This window comes from Sinohyriopsis cumingii, chromosome 12 (genome assembly GCF_028554795.1).
Source record: "Sinohyriopsis cumingii isolate HCF-2022 chromosome 12, ASM2855479v2, whole genome shotgun sequence".
NCBI lineage: Eukaryota > Metazoa > Mollusca > Bivalvia > Unionida > Unionidae > Sinohyriopsis > Sinohyriopsis cumingii.
This window is the reverse complement of record NC_142972.1, coordinates 101,321,149-101,342,944: the sequence shown is the minus strand read 5'-3', so window position 1 is coordinate 101,342,944 and position 21,796 is coordinate 101,321,149. Positions and strand designations below refer to the sequence as shown.

At 34.9% G+C, this 21,796-nt stretch overlaps 1 protein-coding gene and 1 long non-coding RNA gene across 2 annotated transcripts in view; both read right to left on the bottom strand.

The window, feature by feature from the left end:
- LOC149787107 (uncharacterized) overlaps positions 1-21,796 on the bottom strand; it is a 458,590-nt gene that overhangs the window by 78,056 nt on the left and 358,738 nt on the right. The window lies entirely within an intron of this gene.
- Positions 1-21,796, bottom strand: part of LOC149787114 (uncharacterized) — a 67,766-nt gene that overhangs the window by 7,393 nt on the left and 38,577 nt on the right. Inside the window, exons 9-12 of the mRNA XM_089978078.1 lie at positions 12,532-13,101; positions 9,781-9,886; positions 7,133-7,269; positions 3,467-3,650 (exon numbers count right to left, since the gene is read on the bottom strand). Coding sequence (XP_089834204.1) covers positions 3,467-3,650; positions 7,133-7,269; positions 9,781-9,886; positions 12,532-13,101 — 997 coding nt within the window. The remainder of the gene's footprint in view (positions 1-3,466; positions 3,651-7,132; positions 7,270-9,780; positions 9,887-12,531; positions 13,102-21,796) is intronic.

Here is a 21,796-nt window from a genome sequence, read left to right as displayed (position 1 = left end):
ACTCAGTATCCAGTTTTATCAAGAATGAACATTATGCTACAAACCAACATGATCAACGCAAACTCAGTATCCAGTTTTATCAAGAATGAACATTATCCTACAAACCAACATGATCAAGGCAAACTCAGTATCCAGTTTTATCAAGAATGAATATTATGCTACAAACCAACATATCAAGGCATACTCAGTATCCAGTTTTATCAATTTATCAAGAATGAACATTATGCTACAAACCAACATGATCAAGGCAAACTCAGTATCCAGTTTTATCAAGAATGAACATCATGCTAAAAAACAAACTTGATCAAGGCAAACTCAGTGTCCAGTTTTATCAATTTATCAAGAAACAACATTATGCTACAAACCAACATGATCAACGCAAACTCAGTATCCAGTTTTATCAAGAATGAACATTATGCTACAAACCAACATGATCAAGGCAAACTCAGTATCCAGTTTTATCAAGAATGAACATTATGCTACAAACCAACATGATCAAGGCAAATTCAGTATCCAGTTTTATCAAGAATGAACATTATGCTACAAACCAACATGATCAACGCAAACTCAGTATCCAGTTTTATCAAGAATGAACATTATGCTACAAACCAACATGATCAAGGCAAACTCAGTGTCCAGTTTTATCAATTTATCAAGAATGAACAGTATGCTACAAACCAACATGATCAAGGCAAACTCAGTATCCAGTTTTATCAAGAATGAACATTACGCTACAAACCAACATGATCAAGGCAAACTCAGTATCCAGTTTTATCAAGAATGAACATTATGCTACAAACCAACATGATCAAGGCAAACTCAGTATCCAGTTTTATCAAGAATGAACATTATGCTACAAACCAACATGATCAAGGCAAATTCAGTATCCAGTTTTATCAAGAATGAACATTATGCTACAAACCAACATGATCAAGGCATACTCAGTATTCAGTTTTATCAAGAATGAACATTATGCTACAAACCAACATGATCAAGGCATACTCAGTATCCAGTTTTATTAAGAATGAACATTATGCTACAAACCGACATGATCAAGACAAACTCAGTATCCAGTTTTGTCAAGAATGAGCATTATGCTATAAACCAACATGATCAAGGCAAACTCAGGATCCAGTTTTATCAAGAATGAACATTATGCTACAAACCAACATGATCAAGGCAAAGTCAGTATCCAGTATATTCAATGGTAATTAATACTGATATTTCAAGACACAATTAATGTGCACCACTAAAATACACATGATCAAATTTCCATGTGTTAGAAATGTGTCACATTTATATTCGAGGTGTCAAGAACTGAGGGTATACATTTATTGAAATAGTTTTATTCTGTGTAACGATGACCCAGAAATTCACTCTTGCAGATAGCACGTGTTTTGAGACATGTAAAAGTGACCTCAAAAAAGATGAATGTAAGTGTGAAGTAAAACATATAAGAGATATATTTACATGGATTTTAGTTGGTCAGTGTGTTGCTGTAATGATAGATATTTATTTATATGGCCCATAGATGGTACATGTGTTGCTGAAATAATACATATGTACATTATAACATTATATTAAATCAAGACGGATAACACATGTTCAATTTCTGCAAACCAAGTTCCAAAGTTTTGCATCGACCATCCAAAGTGTGTATCTGGGATTAGTCTGTGTTAGGAAAACTGTTATAAGATAGAAATTATTTAACCTCATGCTAAAGGAATGCATCTATACCAATAAATTTAAACCTTGTCACTAGTTCCATGGTTAGCAATCTAGGACTGCTGCATTTTTATTCTTGTTTATATCATAAATTAGTCAATTTTGATTTTTCAAAACAAGGTTTTACAAGAAGGCATTAGCAAATTTTAGGACTATTGGGATTATGAATCTAACAAAATGGCAAGTATTCTAGAGTTCTAGGATTTGATGCTCTTGGTCTCCTAATTCAGAAATTCTGTTGACAGTCCTTCTTGGATGTATCGATCAGCAAAAGTTGCGAAACCCTGTACAGCCATCATTCTCTAATTCTTTCTGAGAAATCTGGTCAATTCCTGCTGGACAGTTTCTGAGGTTATTCTAGGTTTGTTTTTCTTTCTAGTTTTAGTATTGAGGCCCTACCTCATAATGGCAAATCAAAATTTGCTTATGTCTAATAAACTTTAATGCCAGTATACTGTTTATCAAGTTTGGACAAATCTGTTCAAGTACTTCGTTTTAGATAAAAAATGCATTCAAAGTTAGTTTTTATTAAAAGCTAAATAAGGCCAGATGCTATATGCTACCATGGCTCTCCAGAAATATAACATAAGATGGATAATGAATGCAGAGCCATACCATAAGATCACTTGGCCACACAGCTGGGGAAGCTAACTATAGGCCCAAGTAGGTACCATATTACTCACTTGGATAATTAACATGTTAGTTTGTAAATGCAAAATCACACATATACTGAAGCTGTACATTGGAAAGAGGAAAAGCCTGGAGCACATACTTGTTTTATATATATATATATATATATATATATATATATATATATATATATATACTGCATAACGTTCTCTGCATACTCATAGTCAGCATTCTTGCTGGACTTGTGAATAGATTGGGATGATGATTATATTTGTGGGCGGAATGACATAATGATTATACTTGTGGGTGGACTGGCATGATGACTATATTTGTGGGTGGACTGGCATGATGACTATAATTGTGAGTAGATTGGCATGATGAATATACTTGTGGGTGGACTGGCATGATGATTATGCTTGAGGGTGGACTGGCATGATGATTATACTTGAGGATAGACTGGCATAATGATTATACTTGAGGATAGACTGGCATGATGATTATACATGTGGGTGGACTGGCATGATATTATACTTGAGGATAGATTGGCATGATGATTATACTTAGGGATAGACTGGCATGATGACTATCCTTGTGAGTAGATTGGCATAATGGCTATACTTGAGGATAGGCTGGCATGTTGACTACACTTGTGGGTGGAATGGCATCATTTTAACAAATCCAACAGACCTCCATAAGTATACTCTCAAATTTAATCAAATTGTGTTGAATGGTTTTTCAGATGATGCCGTTTCAAGGTTTTCTGTTTCCGGAAACAGAGGATGTGCTTTATGGTAGCTCAACACTGCTGAGCAAATCTGAACATGTTTCATGCTAGGATATCTTTTATCAAATTTGTTTAAATTCTACTGAGTTGTTTTTGAGAAGCTGTGTCAAGGTTTTTGCGTTATTAGTAATTGTGATTGTGAACTAAAATCCTTTGAACAAATCTGAAAGAGCTTCATGCCAGGATGATTTTCTTCAAATCAGTCAAATTTTTTTAAAGTCAGCTTGAGAAGTTGTAACTAGCAACTGTGAAATGATGATGAATAATGCTCACAATACCATACCATAAATTCTCTTGTCATTACAAGCAGATGAGCTAAAGACCAACCTCTTCCCTGATGTTTTCCTATGATTTCTTGAGCAAGGTTTGCTTCCTCTTCTTCCAGCATAACTTTTAATTCTGCTTGTTTGGCCAGTACCAGACATTCCTTAAACTGTTCATAGGTATCTTGGTGTCTTTGCTGGATCAGTTGTATGAGCTTTAATATAGCATCAGATGTCGTTTTATTCTCCTATTAAGTCATACAAAGGAAACAGTGGTAAATCATACAATCTCAGATGTTATTCTTTATTCCTCTAAAATCACAGAACGGAAACAGTGCTGTTTTACAAAGTCAATAATTGGAAAAGGCAGGATATGTAAAAATTCAAGCATTAAAAACTAGGTCTAAGTGTCACCAAAAAAAGTGAAGCTAGAATCCAATAATCTGATTGACATAAATATGTTGGACCTGAAACAGACCAATCAAATGTCCTTTGTCTGGATTTTAATTGTCATGTCTTCGCTGAAAAATAATAAAGTTTATGACTAGATATTGCCAATGCTACCTTATGATGCCTGACATGAAGCTGAAACTGGCAAATAACTAATCGTATGGTCTGACAGTGAATACATGTAGCAACAAGAGAGTCTGCATGCTCCACCTAAAACATTTTAAGAACTTCCTCCAAACCCTGAGGGGCCCCCGAGTGGCCGAGTGTTTCAAAGTGCTCTCCGTATGGATGACTGCAATCTCACCTCTGTCTGCGTGGGTTCGAGTCTCAGATTCGGCCAATGTGGGTATGTGAGAAAGCTTGCCAGTAGCTTCTCGTGGCTCAGTGGTTCTTTCCGGGGTTTTCCGGGGTTCTTCCTCCACCATTAATACTGGCCGCCATGTATAGCCTATCTTGTGCTGAAAAATGGTGTTAAACCCTATAACAACAACAACCAAACCCTGAATATAACTTTTCCATGTAATTAAAGCCATTTTTGCATTCATCTCATTTTATAAAAATTCTGAGAAAGTGACAATTTATCCTTCTCAAAGCAAAATCATTGCAGGGTGATTAATTATGAAGTTTTAAAAATCCTGCAGATACTTCAAATGTTCCATTTCTATAGAAGTGGGCCCGTTACTTGATCAACAGATCTGAGTGGGCCAGGTATAGCTCATCTGGATTGCATTAACAATCCTCTCAAACCTGTCAGTAGCAGTTACCCATGGCAACAAGTCAAACTGTTTTCAATGTACACAGGTGACCTCTGTATGCAGGTGCACATTTCAAACTTGGCCTTTGAACAAAATATCATTAATATAAATATTAATAGAAATAATAATAATAATGGAATATTAAATGCATACAATAAATGTATACCGTTGTTCTCTCTTAGATTAATATTATATAAGACATTACTATACTGTGCTCACTTCAATGAAACCTATACATTAAATCATTGCTGATCTGTTAATTAGTGCACCATTGCAAAACTCTAATTTCCTTAATACATGACAGCATGCATACATTTATAAAGCAGAGAACTGTTCTGGAAGCTTGCATAAATCAACTTAGCATGAGCTGTTCACACTACAGTTAGCATCACATGAACCAATATTTGGATTACCTTCTCAGGCACGTTTTGTATGCACTGAATAACTAATATTTGGATTGTCTTCTCAGGCACATTTTGTATGCACTGAATAACCAATATCTGGATTGCCTTCTCAGGCACGTTTTTTATGCATGAATAACCATTACTCGGACTGCCTTCTCAGGCACGTTTTGTATGCACTGAATAACCATTACTTGGATTGCCTTCATAGGCAAGTTTTGTATGCACTGAATAACCATTACTTGGATTGCCTTCATAGGCAAGTTTGTGAACACCGAATTACCCTAATTTGGATTGCCTTTTCAGGCATGTTATGTAAATGTTGAATAACCCTTATCTGGATTGGCTTTTGTACAGTCAAGTTTAATAAGCGCTGAATAAGAAACATTTATATATTGATTCACTGTTTAATCTGCACGCATAGATCACTGTTGATATGACCCATTGGCCACTTAAAGCATGTATAAATCATTATTTGGTTACCAAACACATTGATGTTGATTATGGGAAGCAGGCGATCAAAGGGATGCTAATTCACATAATAGCAACCAGTGTCATATGTCTATGATTCACCCAATGTTATCAAATGTAATGCTTTGTTCCTTAGTTTGGGAAAATATGTAAATAAAAAAATATAAGTGGAAAATGTATTACAAAAATACAAAAAAGCACAATGACTCGTTAAAGAAAAGTTATCATTTGTCAAACTCAAATATTTTTTATGGCAACTCCTCAGTGTATGGTAATGTTAAGGTCAGGTGACAAAGATCATCAAAATGATTGGACTCAATCAACAATGAACAAGAAAACATAATGTCCTTGGAGCCAGGGTGGTGGAACTTGCTCTAAAGTGTTAATGATTTCTTTAAAGAGGGAAGTGTATTAGCTCCATAATGGGATAAGCACATTACTTAAACCAGAAAGTGCAACTCATGCCAACCAGGACTGGGATGCTAACAACTTTCTTATCCTGGAAAGTGATGTTGATTCTCCCTGGGATTAGCATGTTAGTGACTTACACAAGGGAGTGCACTCTGTTACTCCCTATTAAAAGGTCCTCTTAAGCATTTGGAAATAAGACTATTTGCAATATTTTTTTAAAAGAATCTAACAACAAAATATGCATATTTTCAAGCACCTGTGATAATCGGAACTGTACCAAGATGAAGGCCAACTCTGGAGAGGAAGTCTAAATTATAACTTTAATGCTAGGTGAAAAGCTGCGCAGGTCTAGGATCAACTGAGCTACAAATTGACACATCAACTGTATAATAATCTAACTGCCTGATCTCAATGTGCAACCCAAAAGGCATTTTGCTTTTACTTACATACTTCACGACATGTTTTCATTTATAACAACAAACTTTCCAGCTCTCTCATTAAGACAAAAATAGAGAAGGAGACACAGGCCTTCATTACAACATACTTTATGTCCCTTAACTGTAGCCTGTATAAACAGTAACCAGTTCCAGTAATCTTATTAGGAGAAAGAAAGAAACAAAGACAAATAACTTGCATGTATAAAGAGTAGACTGTTGTACTTAATACTCCTAGAAACATATTAATATGGGTCAGTTTATACAGCTCATTGCTGTAGAGATAATTAAAAGCTAAATGAAGTCAGAGATACCAGAGTTCCTATAGCTTGTTTCCTTTAATGTTTAAGGGGAACGTTAATGATGCTTGCATCACCTTCAAACCCTCTAGTGAACTATTAAGAGCAGCCACATCAGCAAATATATAAATGCTGTATTCCATTGTTCAATGAATGTTAAAGTCAGAATTTTTAAAACTTGTACGTTTGCAATCACGTGGATGTATACATAGATACACAAACATGCATAAAAGAGTGTGTGCGTACATGTGTGGGTGATAATATAACAATGCTGAGAGTCAAACAACTATTTTCTGTTTGAACTTATCTAAATAATGCAAAGGGAAAGTATTATATCTTAGTTTCTTTTATTCCAATTCGAACTGCAGTCACTTTTTAAGTTTATGAGTACATACTTTTTTCTTCTTTGCTTCAACGTGCTTTCTTTGGGTTATGCATACTGACCCCGCTATATACCTCAATACACATCTGAGTGTGAACACCTCCTCTCCCCAATTCAGTGTCCTTACCAAGATGTCCCTGATGTCACGTATTATCACATTATCAAAAAGTTCTTTCTGCTGAATGTACATCATTACAATCCTAACATCAAGATCCTTCATCAGCTCTGGCAAGCATCGGTTCAGAACAGTACAATGCAGCTTTTCTGAAACAGTAGAAAAATGGAGTTAATAGAGATCTACACTTGTCTCATTCCTACGTATATAACTGTTTCTGTCCAGTTAAAGGGCTAGACTTATCTCATTCCAACTTGCATAATTATCTATGACCAATGTGATGGTTACACCTATCCCACTCCTACTTGTATAATCATTAATGACCAATGGGAGGGTTACATTTAGCTCATTCCAACTTGAATAAATACCTATGACCAGTGGCAGGGTTACATTTACCTCATTCCAACTTGAATAAATACCTATGACCAATGACAGGTCTGTCAGATGAAGTATACTGCGAGCAAGTGTATATCTAGCATTCCCTTTCTACATGGCTCTAGTGGTCTGCCGAACTGTAAGATGAAAGGCACAGATGGGGTGACTATGCCTCAGAATTTAAACCCAGCTATGCTTACCCAGTTCATTGTAGCTGAACTTAGCTGTAATAGTAATATGTTGTAAAGCAATTCATATTTTCTACATTTTCTATTTTTATATCGTGACACAATATTTTGTTATGATCAGCATCACAAATAACATCAACTTTCTCCTCCATTCAGAAAAAACAAATATTTTTGCAATTTTGTGATAGTGATAAAAATGTCTTAAGTTAGCCTTGACTATAAATTTCTAAAAAAATGAAAATGGTTTAATCAGGTAATCCATTCCATGCTAAGGAACCAGCCTATGGTGGTTTATTAAATACCAGACCTAAAATAATGAAGGTTGATGTGGCTAAACAAATTACTTGAAAATTTAAAAAAAAATTTAATCACAAGTTTTTTGTACTGGTATATTGTAAATAGTAGTAGGTTTGAAGTTTAAACCATGCTGTCACTGCTATATGTAAGCAGAGACATATCATGAAGCTGAAATTTTATGAAAGGTACATGTAAGAGAATTTTCTCTAGAATTAGCTACACAGTATAGCATTTTCATCATTTGAAACATTTCTTTTTGATAGATCATTCATAGAGTGCATTTGTGCTTTGCCAATCTAACCATTCAAGTTTAGTAATTTTCATCAATTCAAATATCTCCTTTTGGATAGGTCATTCATATAACTATATTGCCAATCTAACCTTTGAAGTTTAGTAATTTTCACCATTTCCAATGTCTCATTTTGAATATATCTTTCACTGAATGCATGTATGTTTTTGCACTCTGGACACTCAAGTCTAGTATTTTTCATCATTTCAAAGGTCTTCTTTTTGATATATCATAGAATTCATATGTATTTTGCCACTCTAAACATTAAAGTCCAGTAATTTGGCTAAACAATAACATTACAATCTATGGGCATCAAATTGGTTGTCTGTGCCCATAGCAACAGTTGCACATATTGGAAAATGACCCATTAAAGAAGTACCCAACACCTTTCAGGTTGTATCTACCAAATGGGTGTGAGTTTGTTATTTTCAGAATAAGTTTTACTTGCAATGCCAAGTTTTGTAATGATATACTGGGATAGCTTAATACAAATGGTGTGCAATACATTCTATCAACCAATAAGCAGGAGGACATAGCTGATCTAGTTAGTTTGATTAAAAAAGTAAGATTAGAAATATTCCTTTCATAGTGCGAAAACTTTCAGGTAATAAGATGCATTAGTTGTGTGAAGATCTCTCTCATTATCAAACTTGTCCAAGATCTGTATGAGGGATGCATCAGAAATAAGGTCTACAGAGTGGTAGCCAATTAGAAGGTCACTTTATTAATATACTATGATCTCACTCATGAAAACCCCATAATTTAATTATATAAACCTATTTGAAAGTTTTGTGATCATAAATTCGGACCCCAGAGTGATAACAATCATTGATGTTTGGATCATGGATGATCTGTAACACATTATGTGCAACTGATGTATGGGATATACCTTAAGCTCAGTTGGTCTTATGGAGGGATATACCTTAAGCTCAGTTAGTCTTATGTTCTTATTTAGGGATACACCTGAAGCTCCGTTGGTCTTACTGAGGGATATACCTTAAGCTCAATTGGTTTTATGGTCTTATGTAGGGATATACCTAAGCGCAATTGGTCTTATGGTCAGGGGAGTTAAAAATGCAAGATATTACATCCAGCTAAAAGCCAATAAGGTCATTAAGTCTTAGAATAAGTGATCCCAAGTGGACCTGATATTGCTCACCTAGATAACATCTAATTTACAGCTAAAATGGAGACGTTTTGTGACAGATCAGACCAAGAAATCTGGGTCAGTATGATGCTTTTTGTTGAGATATCTCCAATCCAATAGTCTTACCCAATAAGGACTGGCCTATTATTTAAATTTACCACAAAGCTTACTAACTGAAACATAAATTACATGAGCTAGTTGATTTGTTAGACTACACATCTTTAGTTGATGACCAGTATATTTGCCAACTTTCACAGCAATCCATCAATACAACAGGACTTCTTGTGACAATAATATAGCAAGCCAGACAGACGGACAAGAGAATATGATATATCCCTGCCTCAAGAAAATCTTGTTGACATACCTTTCTTACTGGATACAGTGGGTACTTTTTCTGCTGAGGAAACCTCTTCTCTTTCTGACAATTTGGTTTCTTTTCTTGGCTCTGTGCCGTCAATGACAGTCTGTCCCTGATCAAGAAAGTTAAGTGTTTGTTACCAGAAAATGTAAGCATTCAGCTCATAAAAATGACTGAACAAAGTATTTAATCAGGGTTACTCTGAGGTACTTTCATCCAGTGCATTTGAAATAGCTATAGTTTTCATTCTTATTTATGGGAAATAGAAATCATAAAACAATAATATAATGGCTTTCAATTGGCACCAATGCTTAGCACACTGCTGTAAGTTTTAACATGAAGCATTCCCATTCAAGTACAAACTTACGCATTTCATATGCAGAAACTGTTGTGTGTACAATGCAAATCATGTCTATGCATATGTATATAGAAAAATTTAAGAAATCCTATATCAAGAAATAAAGCTCTATTAATGTCATTTTTAAAGTAAAGAAATGCTTTTTTCCAAACATGTTTAAGAGGTTTGCTCAATAAACATTTGTAAATATGGGACCATGATCTACCTGCTGATTCCATCTTATTTGTTAAACTACCTATTAAGTGACAATAAGACCAAGACACTCTCATACAAATTTAACATCAGACCTACTGGCTGTTGAATACATCATGATTCAACTTCACTGAATCTCTCCCTAACCTTTTGCTTCTATTATAGACCCAGATAAATTGAGTCTGCCACTGATATCAAACTAATCAGGTAGTACCTAGTATCTTGTAGTACGACTAATGTCAACAAGAATTTTGAATTATACATTTATGACTAATACACGAGTCAGCCACTAAAATTAAAATAAATTTGAAATATACATTTATGACTGATACATAACACACCAATGTTTACCACATGGATTACAAGGCACTGTAACCCACTTCTGTCACTAAAAGTCACTGTACCCCACTTCTGCACATTATAAGCCACTGTACCCCGTTTCTGTACATGTCACTGTACCTGACTTCTGTACACATCTGAAGCCACTGTACCCCACTTCTGTACATTACAAGCCACTTGTACCACACTTCTGTATATTTCAAGCCACTGTAACCCACTTCTGCACATTATAAGCCACTCTACCCCACTTCTGTAGATTTGATGCCACTGTGCCCCACTTCTGCACATTATAAGCCACTGTACCCCACTTCTGTATATTTCAAGCCACTGTACCCCACTTCTATACATAACAAGCCACTTGTACCACACTTCTGTATATTTCAAGCCAATGTACCCCACTTCTGCACATTATAAGCCACTGTACCCCACTTAAGTATATTTCAAGGCCACTGTACCTGATTTTTCTACATTACAAGCCACTTGTACCCCACTTCTGTACATGTCACTGTACCCCACTTCTGTACATTAAACTTAGAAACTATCTGCAGAATTCACTAACTTTGCCTCATAATAAAACATCTCATACATGAAAGGATGACAAGAATCCCTGATAATGTTAAATGAAATATACACAGAATGAGTCTAAACAAAAGGTCAATATTTTATTTCCATACAGCAACTACTCAAGCTAATTCTTTATCAGGGTGAGACTATTTAAGTTTCAAAAGGGTTATATTATTTGAAACAAATCTAGCTTTTGATGAATGAGAAAATTGAAAACAATACCCCAGTCAGAAATAACCATACATTAAATGACCAGTCCCATACAGTATAAATGCAGTCAGAATCAACTAAAGTTCATAGCTGTGTGCATATATATTCAGCCTCGGGACGGGGAGATTACGCATAAAGGACTAAACATGTTTGCATTTAAGTGTAAATTCAGTGTATACTGTTTTGGTTGATTTTTTTCTAAACAGAAGAGGCTGCCATCGGGAATTAAAATGTACATACCTCAGAGGATTAGTTTTCATGTTTAAACAGAAGGATAAATTCACACTGTTGAAGGGAAGATCAACAAAGTCTGGTAAAGTCAGTGCATAAGTTTGTTAAGATTTCTTGGAATAAAGTAAAAGCATATACTTGTAGCAAAAGATGTTAATAAGCCGTGTGTAAATGAAAAAAGTACGTAAGTATTAGTACAGTTTTCGAGGCATTGCGACTATGTTAATATTATCTAAATTTATATTTTGCATCATATCTATTACATAATCTTCATTGGAACTAGGAAACATGTATAATCATCTGTAAACGATGTAGATAAATCGGCATCTCTCAACCTCTAAAGAGAATGCCTGTAGGGGTCATACACAGTAAGCCATGTCCATTTGATAGAGACCATGTCCACTCCATTGTGGTCATCCTCAAAGACTCTGCGAGAAAGCATGGTGTGCAGAGCAATTCTGTGTGAGCTGCTGTGGAAACTCTGTATGGACACATGGAGGGATGTGGAGGTATTTTTCTTAATCCTCTCGACTCACTCTCTCCACCACCATCACACTGCATGAGGTTCCGAAAATACACTAGAGCTGTACTGTACTACTCTCAGTTCATTTTTCAAGCAAAGTTTATAAACTCTATTACAATGTTATGTTAATGATAATTGCTATTTGCCAGTGCCAAACAGAATTCTAAGTTGGTAAAACAACATACAACATCTTTGCCTTGTCCTCAAACCGGAACTTTTAAATGAAAGAAGTTATTTTTGACTATGCTACCTGTACTGACCTTTCCTCAAACCAGATTTTGTTGACTAAAAGTCATTACATTTTGACAGATTTTTAGAAGACTATTCTATTCATACTCACCTCATCCTCAAACCAAAATTTAGTCAGCTGCCTAGACACAAGTGTATGGCTATCATCATGGGCATGACAGACTACTTCTTCATTCTCTTGGAGCAGTGGCAAAGCCAACAGGCCATCAAGACTATCCACATCACAATCAGGACATTGTATATGTAGCTCGAACTGAAGACTATGACCCAGGTTTCCAGTTATCTTTGACAGGTTCTCAGAGATGAACTTTCTTGCTTCAGTGCAGAACTTTGAAGTTTGACTCATATCTGTGGCTCCCATTCTTGTGACTTGAGCAAATATGACATGGCCAAGAAAATGCAGGATCAGTCTATGATGATTGTCAAGGTCAAACACACAACAACCACAGTAGATCAGATTTTCAGACTTTTGCTTGGCAATGGGCCAGTGCGTCAAACATTCCCCAACAAGCCTATGGAAAATAGGTGGTGGTAGAAACTTCCCTTTACTCACAAAACATAGAACTGATGTACTTTCCTTCTTAGGATCTGATTTAGGGGAGATAACTCCTTTAGGCGTTGCCTGACGGAGCATACATGGAGCAAGGTAGTAACCCTCTTCCTAAAATACAAGAAGAGTGGCAACGTTTCAGTACAATGAATAAAATGTAATAAAATTTTCTTAGCATAAATTTGTATGAAAGTTATGTGAATCTCTTGATCTTAAAAATGCAATCCATGTGAAACAGGATAATCTGTAATACGATGAAAATATCAGCCAGTACAGCTCTAACACTTCGTTATAATGCAATTCTGGATATAAAGTGGTATCACTATGGACCCCAAAATCAAATATGAAAATTTTAAGTTCTTTTATTTACAAATTTTTCAACACCAGTTGAAACCTTTACATCAAAAGTTATTGAACTTGATTTGTACTTTACGAGAACGTGTTTCTACAGTTACAGTTTAAATCTTAATTAGCCACTGTTATATTCAGGCAAAGTAAGATACTGTACTCCTAACAAGCTATTTAAATGCCTGAAATTACCCATGTCTCAAATAATCCATAATTGTCTTTGGTCAGAATCACCTATTGTATTTGGCTATCAAATTTGCCTTTAGCACTAAAGCCAGCTCCTCAAACTGGAGACTTGATGTCTGTAAACACAGATCAATAATCATCCAGAAGACCAGCTTATTGTTGACCATTGCTTATTCACACCTGGACAGCAACAGATCCCAGAAAGAATATTTGGCGGGATGTCTTTTGAACTTATTACCTCTTTCTGTAATTCATTGCAGTGCAGACCAGAAGAGAGAGAATGTTCATTTGCATATTGTAACTACAGTACAAAAATGGTCTATTCAAACAAATAAGTGTCACTTTCCAGTGAAATCTGATTTAAAATTGGTTAGTCTATCAATATTTATGAGTGAATTAAAACATTTAGTCTCAGAATGGATACGTCCATGAAAAAGAAAGCTTAATCTGTCAATTTGATGATGTTCAACACTGAAATAAAATTGATGAGGACTGCCCCAATGTTGAATATAAGAATTTTGCTGACACACATCCAGTTCTCCAGGCACCAAAAAGGAAAAATGATATCCCAATCAACAGGAAGTAGGATATACTATTGACAGTGACCACGGGGTCATGCCAGAAACACCTAATGTGGTTTCCAAAGCCATATTAGCATTCAAGAAAGAATGATGTGGTTAGAAAGTATGGACATTGAGCCCTTGAAAAGTATGCGTGTGAGGAATACAGACTTTGCAAATAAAAGTAAAAGAAAAATGATCCGTTCTAAAATAACATAAATTAACAAAATATTGGCAGTAGAAACTTTACACCATTTAGTGAGTAGTGTTTATTCTCCTCGGATTAATACATGTTGTGAACAAATGTATTTGTTTCAGACATCAACGGATTTAAATGGATTAGATACATGCAGTATGCCATTTTTTCTTGTTATTCTGTGTTCTGGAATTGCTAAAAGTGTGCTGTATATAACGTGACATCACTCAGTCACTAATCATCATATGTAATGATACTTTGAACTGCAAAACAAGATATTTTATTGATTAAAAATGACTTGACATTACTCAGTGAACTTGTTACAGTTATATGTCCATTTGTTTCATTACAAACTGGGTGTAGAAGTGGTAAATATATAATTCTGAGCTGCTCAGAAAAAATGAAAGACGAATTTGTCGTCAGGCTGCATTGGCCTCAAGCGCAACCTAAATTAACCAGGGTTTTTGTCAAGTGATTAAACTTGATTCTGCTGTAGATCAAAATTATAACTGGCATATTTATTAAAATGAGGTACTTCTATCATTGGTTTTAATGTCAATCACAATCACTCCTCATACACAAAGCAATATGGTTTGAAAGAAAGCAATCTAAAGCATGGCACATTTTTATTTACTTTTAAAATATTAATATCAGAGATAATTAAAGGTATAAATACCATGAAGTAAAAGTAAACAATTTACATAAACTAACAGTATTACTGTATTTCCCACCAATACACAAGTGCACTGAAAAGGCCTGATCATTTTCTATTCTGTACATAATGCGGACAGCAGTGCTTTTTAAATGTTACAATCATAGTCATGTAAAGTTTTACAAAGACAACGGTTTGTCTGTTTTATTTGTTTGTCTTGTATATGTTTTGTATTTGCCGTTGAAAAAGACTCATTAAGAGTTGAAAACGCTTAGGCTACCTCGATACTAGCTTTGCACTGTTCATAGTCAGTTTATTACATTTATCTATAATCAATCCCTGACAAATGTGATCCCTTGCTGGATCCAATGCACTTGAAAGGACTGTTATTCGCCATATGATTTGTCATTCAATAATAATAATAATAATAATAATGATTTTATTTAAAGAGGGTAACACAATTATCTAGCTAAGAACTAATCTACCTTGAGGCCCTCATAAAAATGAATTTATTTATTTCAGCTGCATCTCAGAAGCCACTGGATATATTGAGTTTGGAAGAAGGAAATAGCGTGGGCATTACTAATCTCAACTAGAACAGTATTCCAGAGCAAAGTTCCAGAGTATTGGAAACTATTTTTAAATAATTCCTTATTTCGTTTGGGAATTTTATACTGTTTGGTATACATGGACCACAGGTGGGGAGTATTATCAGGTAGCCTATACTGTAATAGTGATTGTAAATATTCAAGAGCCCTATTATTGGATATCCTGTACATTAATTTGGCTTTTCTTAAACAGATTTGGTCTTTAATAGGTAATAGTTTTAACTTACCAGCTAAATTTTCCTTGCTTTCTTTCTGGATTGATATTAGCCCAAATGCTCTTTTTTGAAGATGTGCCAGCTTTGCTATGTTTTTATCACTTGAATTACTCCATACTGTATTAAAGTAGTCTAAATAGGGCTGTATATAACTGTTATAAAATAGTATTATGTGCCTTTCAGGGAGAAAATGTCTAATCCTTCTGAGAAGCCATAAACTGAAGTTGACTTTTTTACTGATATGTTTGATATTTTCAGTCCATGAAAGGTTATTATCTGCCAAAACACCAAGTAGTCTATCATGACAGACCATCTGCAAATTGTTATCCTTCCATGTCATACATAGTTCATCACTATCAAGATTTGTTCTTTCTTGCCATGCTGAGATAAGTAACATTTTAGTTTGACCAGTATTTACCACCATGCCATTCCATGTGCACCAGTTTTCCAGTGTGTTTAGACATTCGCATTCTGTAAAGAAATTTAGAGTTCATGCTTTGTGTTTTAGATGTCTGACAATGTTGTGTCATCTGCATAGAGATCTGCAGATGATATTGAATCTCTTAGTAAAAGTGGTAGGTCATTAATAAACAAAATAAATAGTAATGGACCTAGAATTGAGCCTTGTGGTACTCCATATCTAACTGTTCCAGGTTCAGACAGAACATTATTTATGCAAACATGTTGTGTACTCTCACATAAGTATGAAGTAAACCATCTAAATGTTCTTTCATCACACTGGTAGATTTTCAGTTTCTTCAAAAGGATTTCATGATCCACCATGTCAAAAAGCTTTCCTGAAATCTACAAATACAGATCCTATTATTTTACCCTGGTCAAGTTCTTGAAGCCATTTATCAGTTAGGGAGATCAAGGCAGTCTTACAATGATGTTTCTCTCTAAAGCCTGATTGATTAGGGTGTAACAGCAAGTGTTTGGGTAAATATGACATGAATGAGTCATGGACATGTTTTTCAATCAATTTTGACAAGTTTGGTAGCATTGAGATCAAGAACCTGATTTGTGAATAGGAGTTACTTTTGCAGTTTTCCATATTTTGGGGACAGATGAGGATGCAATACCTACATTGATTATGAAAGTTATACTATCTAAAATAGCAGATTTAATGATTCGTGGACCAATCTGATCAAGTCCTGTAGCTTTCTTGGTATCAAGTTCACTGAGACATTTATTAAGAAAGGTTTTTGATACTGGTGGGATAGAGAAACATACCTCCTTAGAGATTTTGCTGTTGCATAACTTTTTCAGTTCATTAAAGTTGTTTTCTATCAGTGTTTCGTTTAACTTTGTGGTAATGTTGGTGAAAAATATCACTGAAAACATTTGCAATGTCAATGTCAACAGTAGCTATGATGTCATTTACCAGAAGTGAGTGAATTTTATTTGTCTGATCTTTGTGTGTTCCTCCAGTGAGTTCACTGAAGACTTTCCAAATGGAGTTTGTGCTGCTCTTTTTGTTTACAAGCAATGATTGATAATACAATTTGTAGCTTTTTTAATCATACTTGTTATTTTATTTCTCCATACTTTATATTGTGCATGGTTTCCAATAGCCTTGAATTGGTCTTGTGTTTTCATAGCATCTTTGATTTCAGTAGTAAGCCAATTAGGTTGGATTTCATTCTTTACTTGATGTACTTTCAGTGGTGCATGCTTTGAGACTACATCCATAAATAAGTCAGTCCACACCCTCAGAGATTCATCTATGTCATCCAAATTTTGGATCATATTCCATGGAACTTTATATAGGCCATTGAGAAATTGTTCCTCAGTAAAATTTTTGAATGATCTGTAAGTGATCGTTTTTTGTGTGCATTTTTCTTATTTCTCTTGCATTTAAACTTTCTTGTAAAAAAAAAAGTAGGATAGTGGTCACTAAGACCAACATGCCGATACATTAACACAAGCCACATTGTCTGGTAGGTTGGTATAAACGTGATCATTTACCAACTGGACTAAGCCTAATGATTCAATAAATTCCATCCAGTTGTTCCTTATTTGAGTATTGAGAAGGTCCTTATTTATATCGTCGAGTATATATGTTTCTTTCTCCTGTGCAAGAACATTTTTCATTTGTTTCAAAAAGATATCATTCCATTTGGAGGAAGGTGGCCTATAAATGAAACCAACTAGGAATGATTTTGCATTATTTTGATAAATTTCCACCCAGATACTCTCAATTTCATGTGACTCCAAGTCATGTCGCCTTTCCGCATTTGCATCTTCTCTAATGTATACAACAAGACCTCCCCCTGCTGTCCCTCTGTCCCTGCATAACGGTTTATTGTAGCCTTGACTTTGAAATGTATTATCATTGTGGTTAGCATTTAATTTGGTTTCAATGAGTCTTAAAACCTGTATTTTATTTTCCTTTGCATGACATCATTAACTTACTCTGGTCTATCTTTCCCATTATACCTTGTACATTTAAGTGACTATGTTAAAACCTTTTGAATTTAGTTTCATATCAATTATATGTATGTCATCATGCAATGGGTACTCATCGAGATTGTCTCCATACTACTTTTGTCATTCTGAATGATTAGTCAGTCAGATATCACATCAACTCATTCATTATCTGAATGATCAGTCAGTATGTGACCAACTTTTTCATTTAATAACCTGTTATCTGAGATATGGATTATAAGCTCAGTTTTAAGTTTCAGACTAAACTTAATCTGAAACAATGGCTGTGTGTTTGTAACAATTTTGAATGATCTCATGCCCAATAACTTCATGATTTGTCAAGACAGTACCGTTCACATGATTTTCATTTTTGAGGCATTGTGGTAGAGATCCTCCATTATGCCACCTTGCAAATCTGCTGAGTTGCCACAATGGAAAGTGAAGTATTGCCATGTACACCAAAGCTGTGGAGATGTTGTGTAGAGGGTATGGCTAACAGTTGCAAAACCGTATACATTCTCTAGAAAGATTACAATAAACAGCACACTATACATCCACCATATGAAACCTTTTAAAAAAGCACTTGTTTTCTTTCAGTGTCAGTAATCTTGACCTTTCAAACAGTTACCTTCACAAGGTTTTGTCATTGCTTGTGGTATTGAGCTTCAGTTATTTTGTTGAAATATTTCTCCTTTCTCACAGTCCCTCTGATGCTAACCTTTTATCCTCAAAATTAATCAGTCTTTCATGTTTCAAATGCCCTCTACAAGTGTTGTCAAGGCATGCTGTACAGAACATAAGTAGTTTTGAGGAAATTGTTTTTTTTTTTATAGTATTGTGACATTAACCTTCCACCAATGAACCCAACATAAATTCATGTAGGTGTTTTCCTTGTCTCAGATGCTAGCAATCCATAAAGTTTGGTCAAAGTAAAGAACTCCAGATATCTTATTAAAGTAATTTGTTCTTCACAGAATTACTAGCTACTATGGCCTTGACCATTCAGCTTTTGACTGCAAAATTGATAGGCCTATTTCTTATCTCAGAATGGACGCAATTTACAAAGTCTGGTCAATGTAAATGGCACATTGGTCTAGCATACAAGCTATTGTATTGGGTACTGTTTATTGTATTGTATAATGTATATTACCGTATACTCTCTAATTAATACGTGCTACCCATTTTAAGAACAGAAAATTTAAACTTATCAAGAAGTGTCACCATTCTGTAATCCATAAGTGTAACACAGGAATTAAGTAGTCCACAATGATTAACATAATTTCATTTTCACATTTTCTATATACATTATATATCTTGCTGGCATGGTGTTTGTCCCTAAAATTCTGCTAACTTTATTGCTTTTTAAAAAATGATACACTGTAAGACTTGTTTTCCAATACCCAACTGTTTGAAATCCATAATTACAACAATATGCTGCAGCAGTCTAAGTTGGTCACACTGTTACAATGTTTATATCAGTGTATATTTTATTAAGTCATGAACACACATGTAGTGTTAAACATGACAATAACTGGGTGACAAGTTCAAAGACTTATCAGTCCTACTTCAACCAGCTAATGAGCGGGAAAATGTGCTGCAATTTACAGTGACAGAATTCAGTGTCTGAGAGACCCCAAAATGTGCATGTTGTCATTACGAGAGTACATTAAAAAAACATCACACAAAAGCTGGGTCAAGTAGCTTCTCATGTGTTGGTGGTTCTTCCCGGAGTTTTCCAGTGTTCTTCCTCCACCAGTTATACTGGCCACCATGTATAGCATATCGTGTGCTGAAAAATGGCATTAAACCGTACAACAACAACAACAAAAAGCTGGGTGGCAAGTTTAAAGACATTGACTAGTTGCTGAGTGGGAGAATTTGCCGATATTTACAATGACTGAATTCAAAGAAGGAAAGATCAAGATATGTATATGTGATCAATATAAGAGTACATCAAATGCAAAACTTTAGCTTTCATTATTATGCTCTAATAAACGTAACCTACCCCACCTTTTGGGGGAAATGTAATGCACCCAGGAGTGTTTATTATGGACTATGCGGTACAGTATATCTGGCTAACAAGTCTAGCTTTTGTGTGAAATGTTTTCCTTCTTCCAGTCCATGTGACCCTGACCTTTAACATTTTTAATCTGAAATTGATAGTTTTATCTCTTCTCCTAAATGCAGCTACCTACAAATTTGGCAGTGTATGTATGTATGTATGCAGGCAAATCCGAACAGTTCTGGCTACCATTATACAATGTTAAGTAAGCTTAGATATCTGACGAAAGCAAAACAAAGATAAAGACAGACAAATGTAAAATTCACACAATTTACATTTGGTATCCACTCTACAAAAGTTCAAAATTTTCTCATCTAGAATCTATTCATAGGACTCATCACTGTGCAAAAATGTTCACTTCATTTGTTGCCATTGTTAACAAAAGGTTGCAATGGGTATATTCCATATTTCTGAGCCAGTAAGGGAATTGGCAATGGCAGAGAAACATGGAGGAAACCAACAAGGGAACAAATGGACAGATATGTGTACAACATTACAGCATAAGATGCTAAATTTGGTGGCAGGCATATAAAAAGGACCAATACTGCAAAACAAAAACCTGAAGTGTAATCAAATCATTTCTCTTATATATTACAGTACCATCACTTTGACGGTTTCTATCACGGCTGGACAAAAGTTTATAAAAGTAAATTTAGTATGACAACTAACCACAATATTGGGTTTGCCCTTCAAAGATTCAATGTTGCCCATAACTATGACAACACAGTATCACAATGGGATTGAAACTCTAATGGCAAAAAAGAATTTCCAGGAATTCAAGACCACATCTTCTTTTTAATTACTGAGTGTTAGCTCTGATACAGCAATAGCTAGATTTTGAAATGAGCTGTTGTAGTGGACATAATGGATATTAAGATTCACGCCATTTTGTTTTAAGAGCAGCAAGACAATATCAGAGTCTTCTGGTGGAAAACATGTTAATAGGACTTTCTGTTTTGTAGGGGTAATGCTAACATATAAGCTTTCAATTTTGCTTCATTTAAATTTACAATTCAAATTAAGTTACAAATTCACAAGAAGTCTTTTGGTGAAAGCATAATACTGATGTGACCATCACTTAAGCAGAGATAACAGGTGGACAATCATCCACATGTCATTTTAGAAGAAAAGGAAGAAACAAAACCACTTTGCTGATTATTGTCACCTTGTCCAGGAAGTTACAATACTAATATCAGATAGCAATACAGTGAATCTGAACCTATAAGAAAGAGTCATTTTTTGCAAATAGTGTCTGACAGATTTAGTAGTTTGGGGCTAGAAAAAATGTTCATTCAGCCTGTGAAAATGAATTGGAAATAAACAAAGATCTCCACAAGGTGTTAGCCAAAAGACCATTAAACAAAGATTGATGAATGGTGTTAATCAACAGTCCAATAAACAAAGACCTGCACATGGTGTTAGTCAATAGTAGCATGCTGGAAGTGAATAGTCTAATATTTAGTAACAAGTAAATTAACACTTATGATCATAACTAATGCTGAAATTAAATCTAAGTATATAAATGATTGTTTATGTACACAAGGAATGAAAC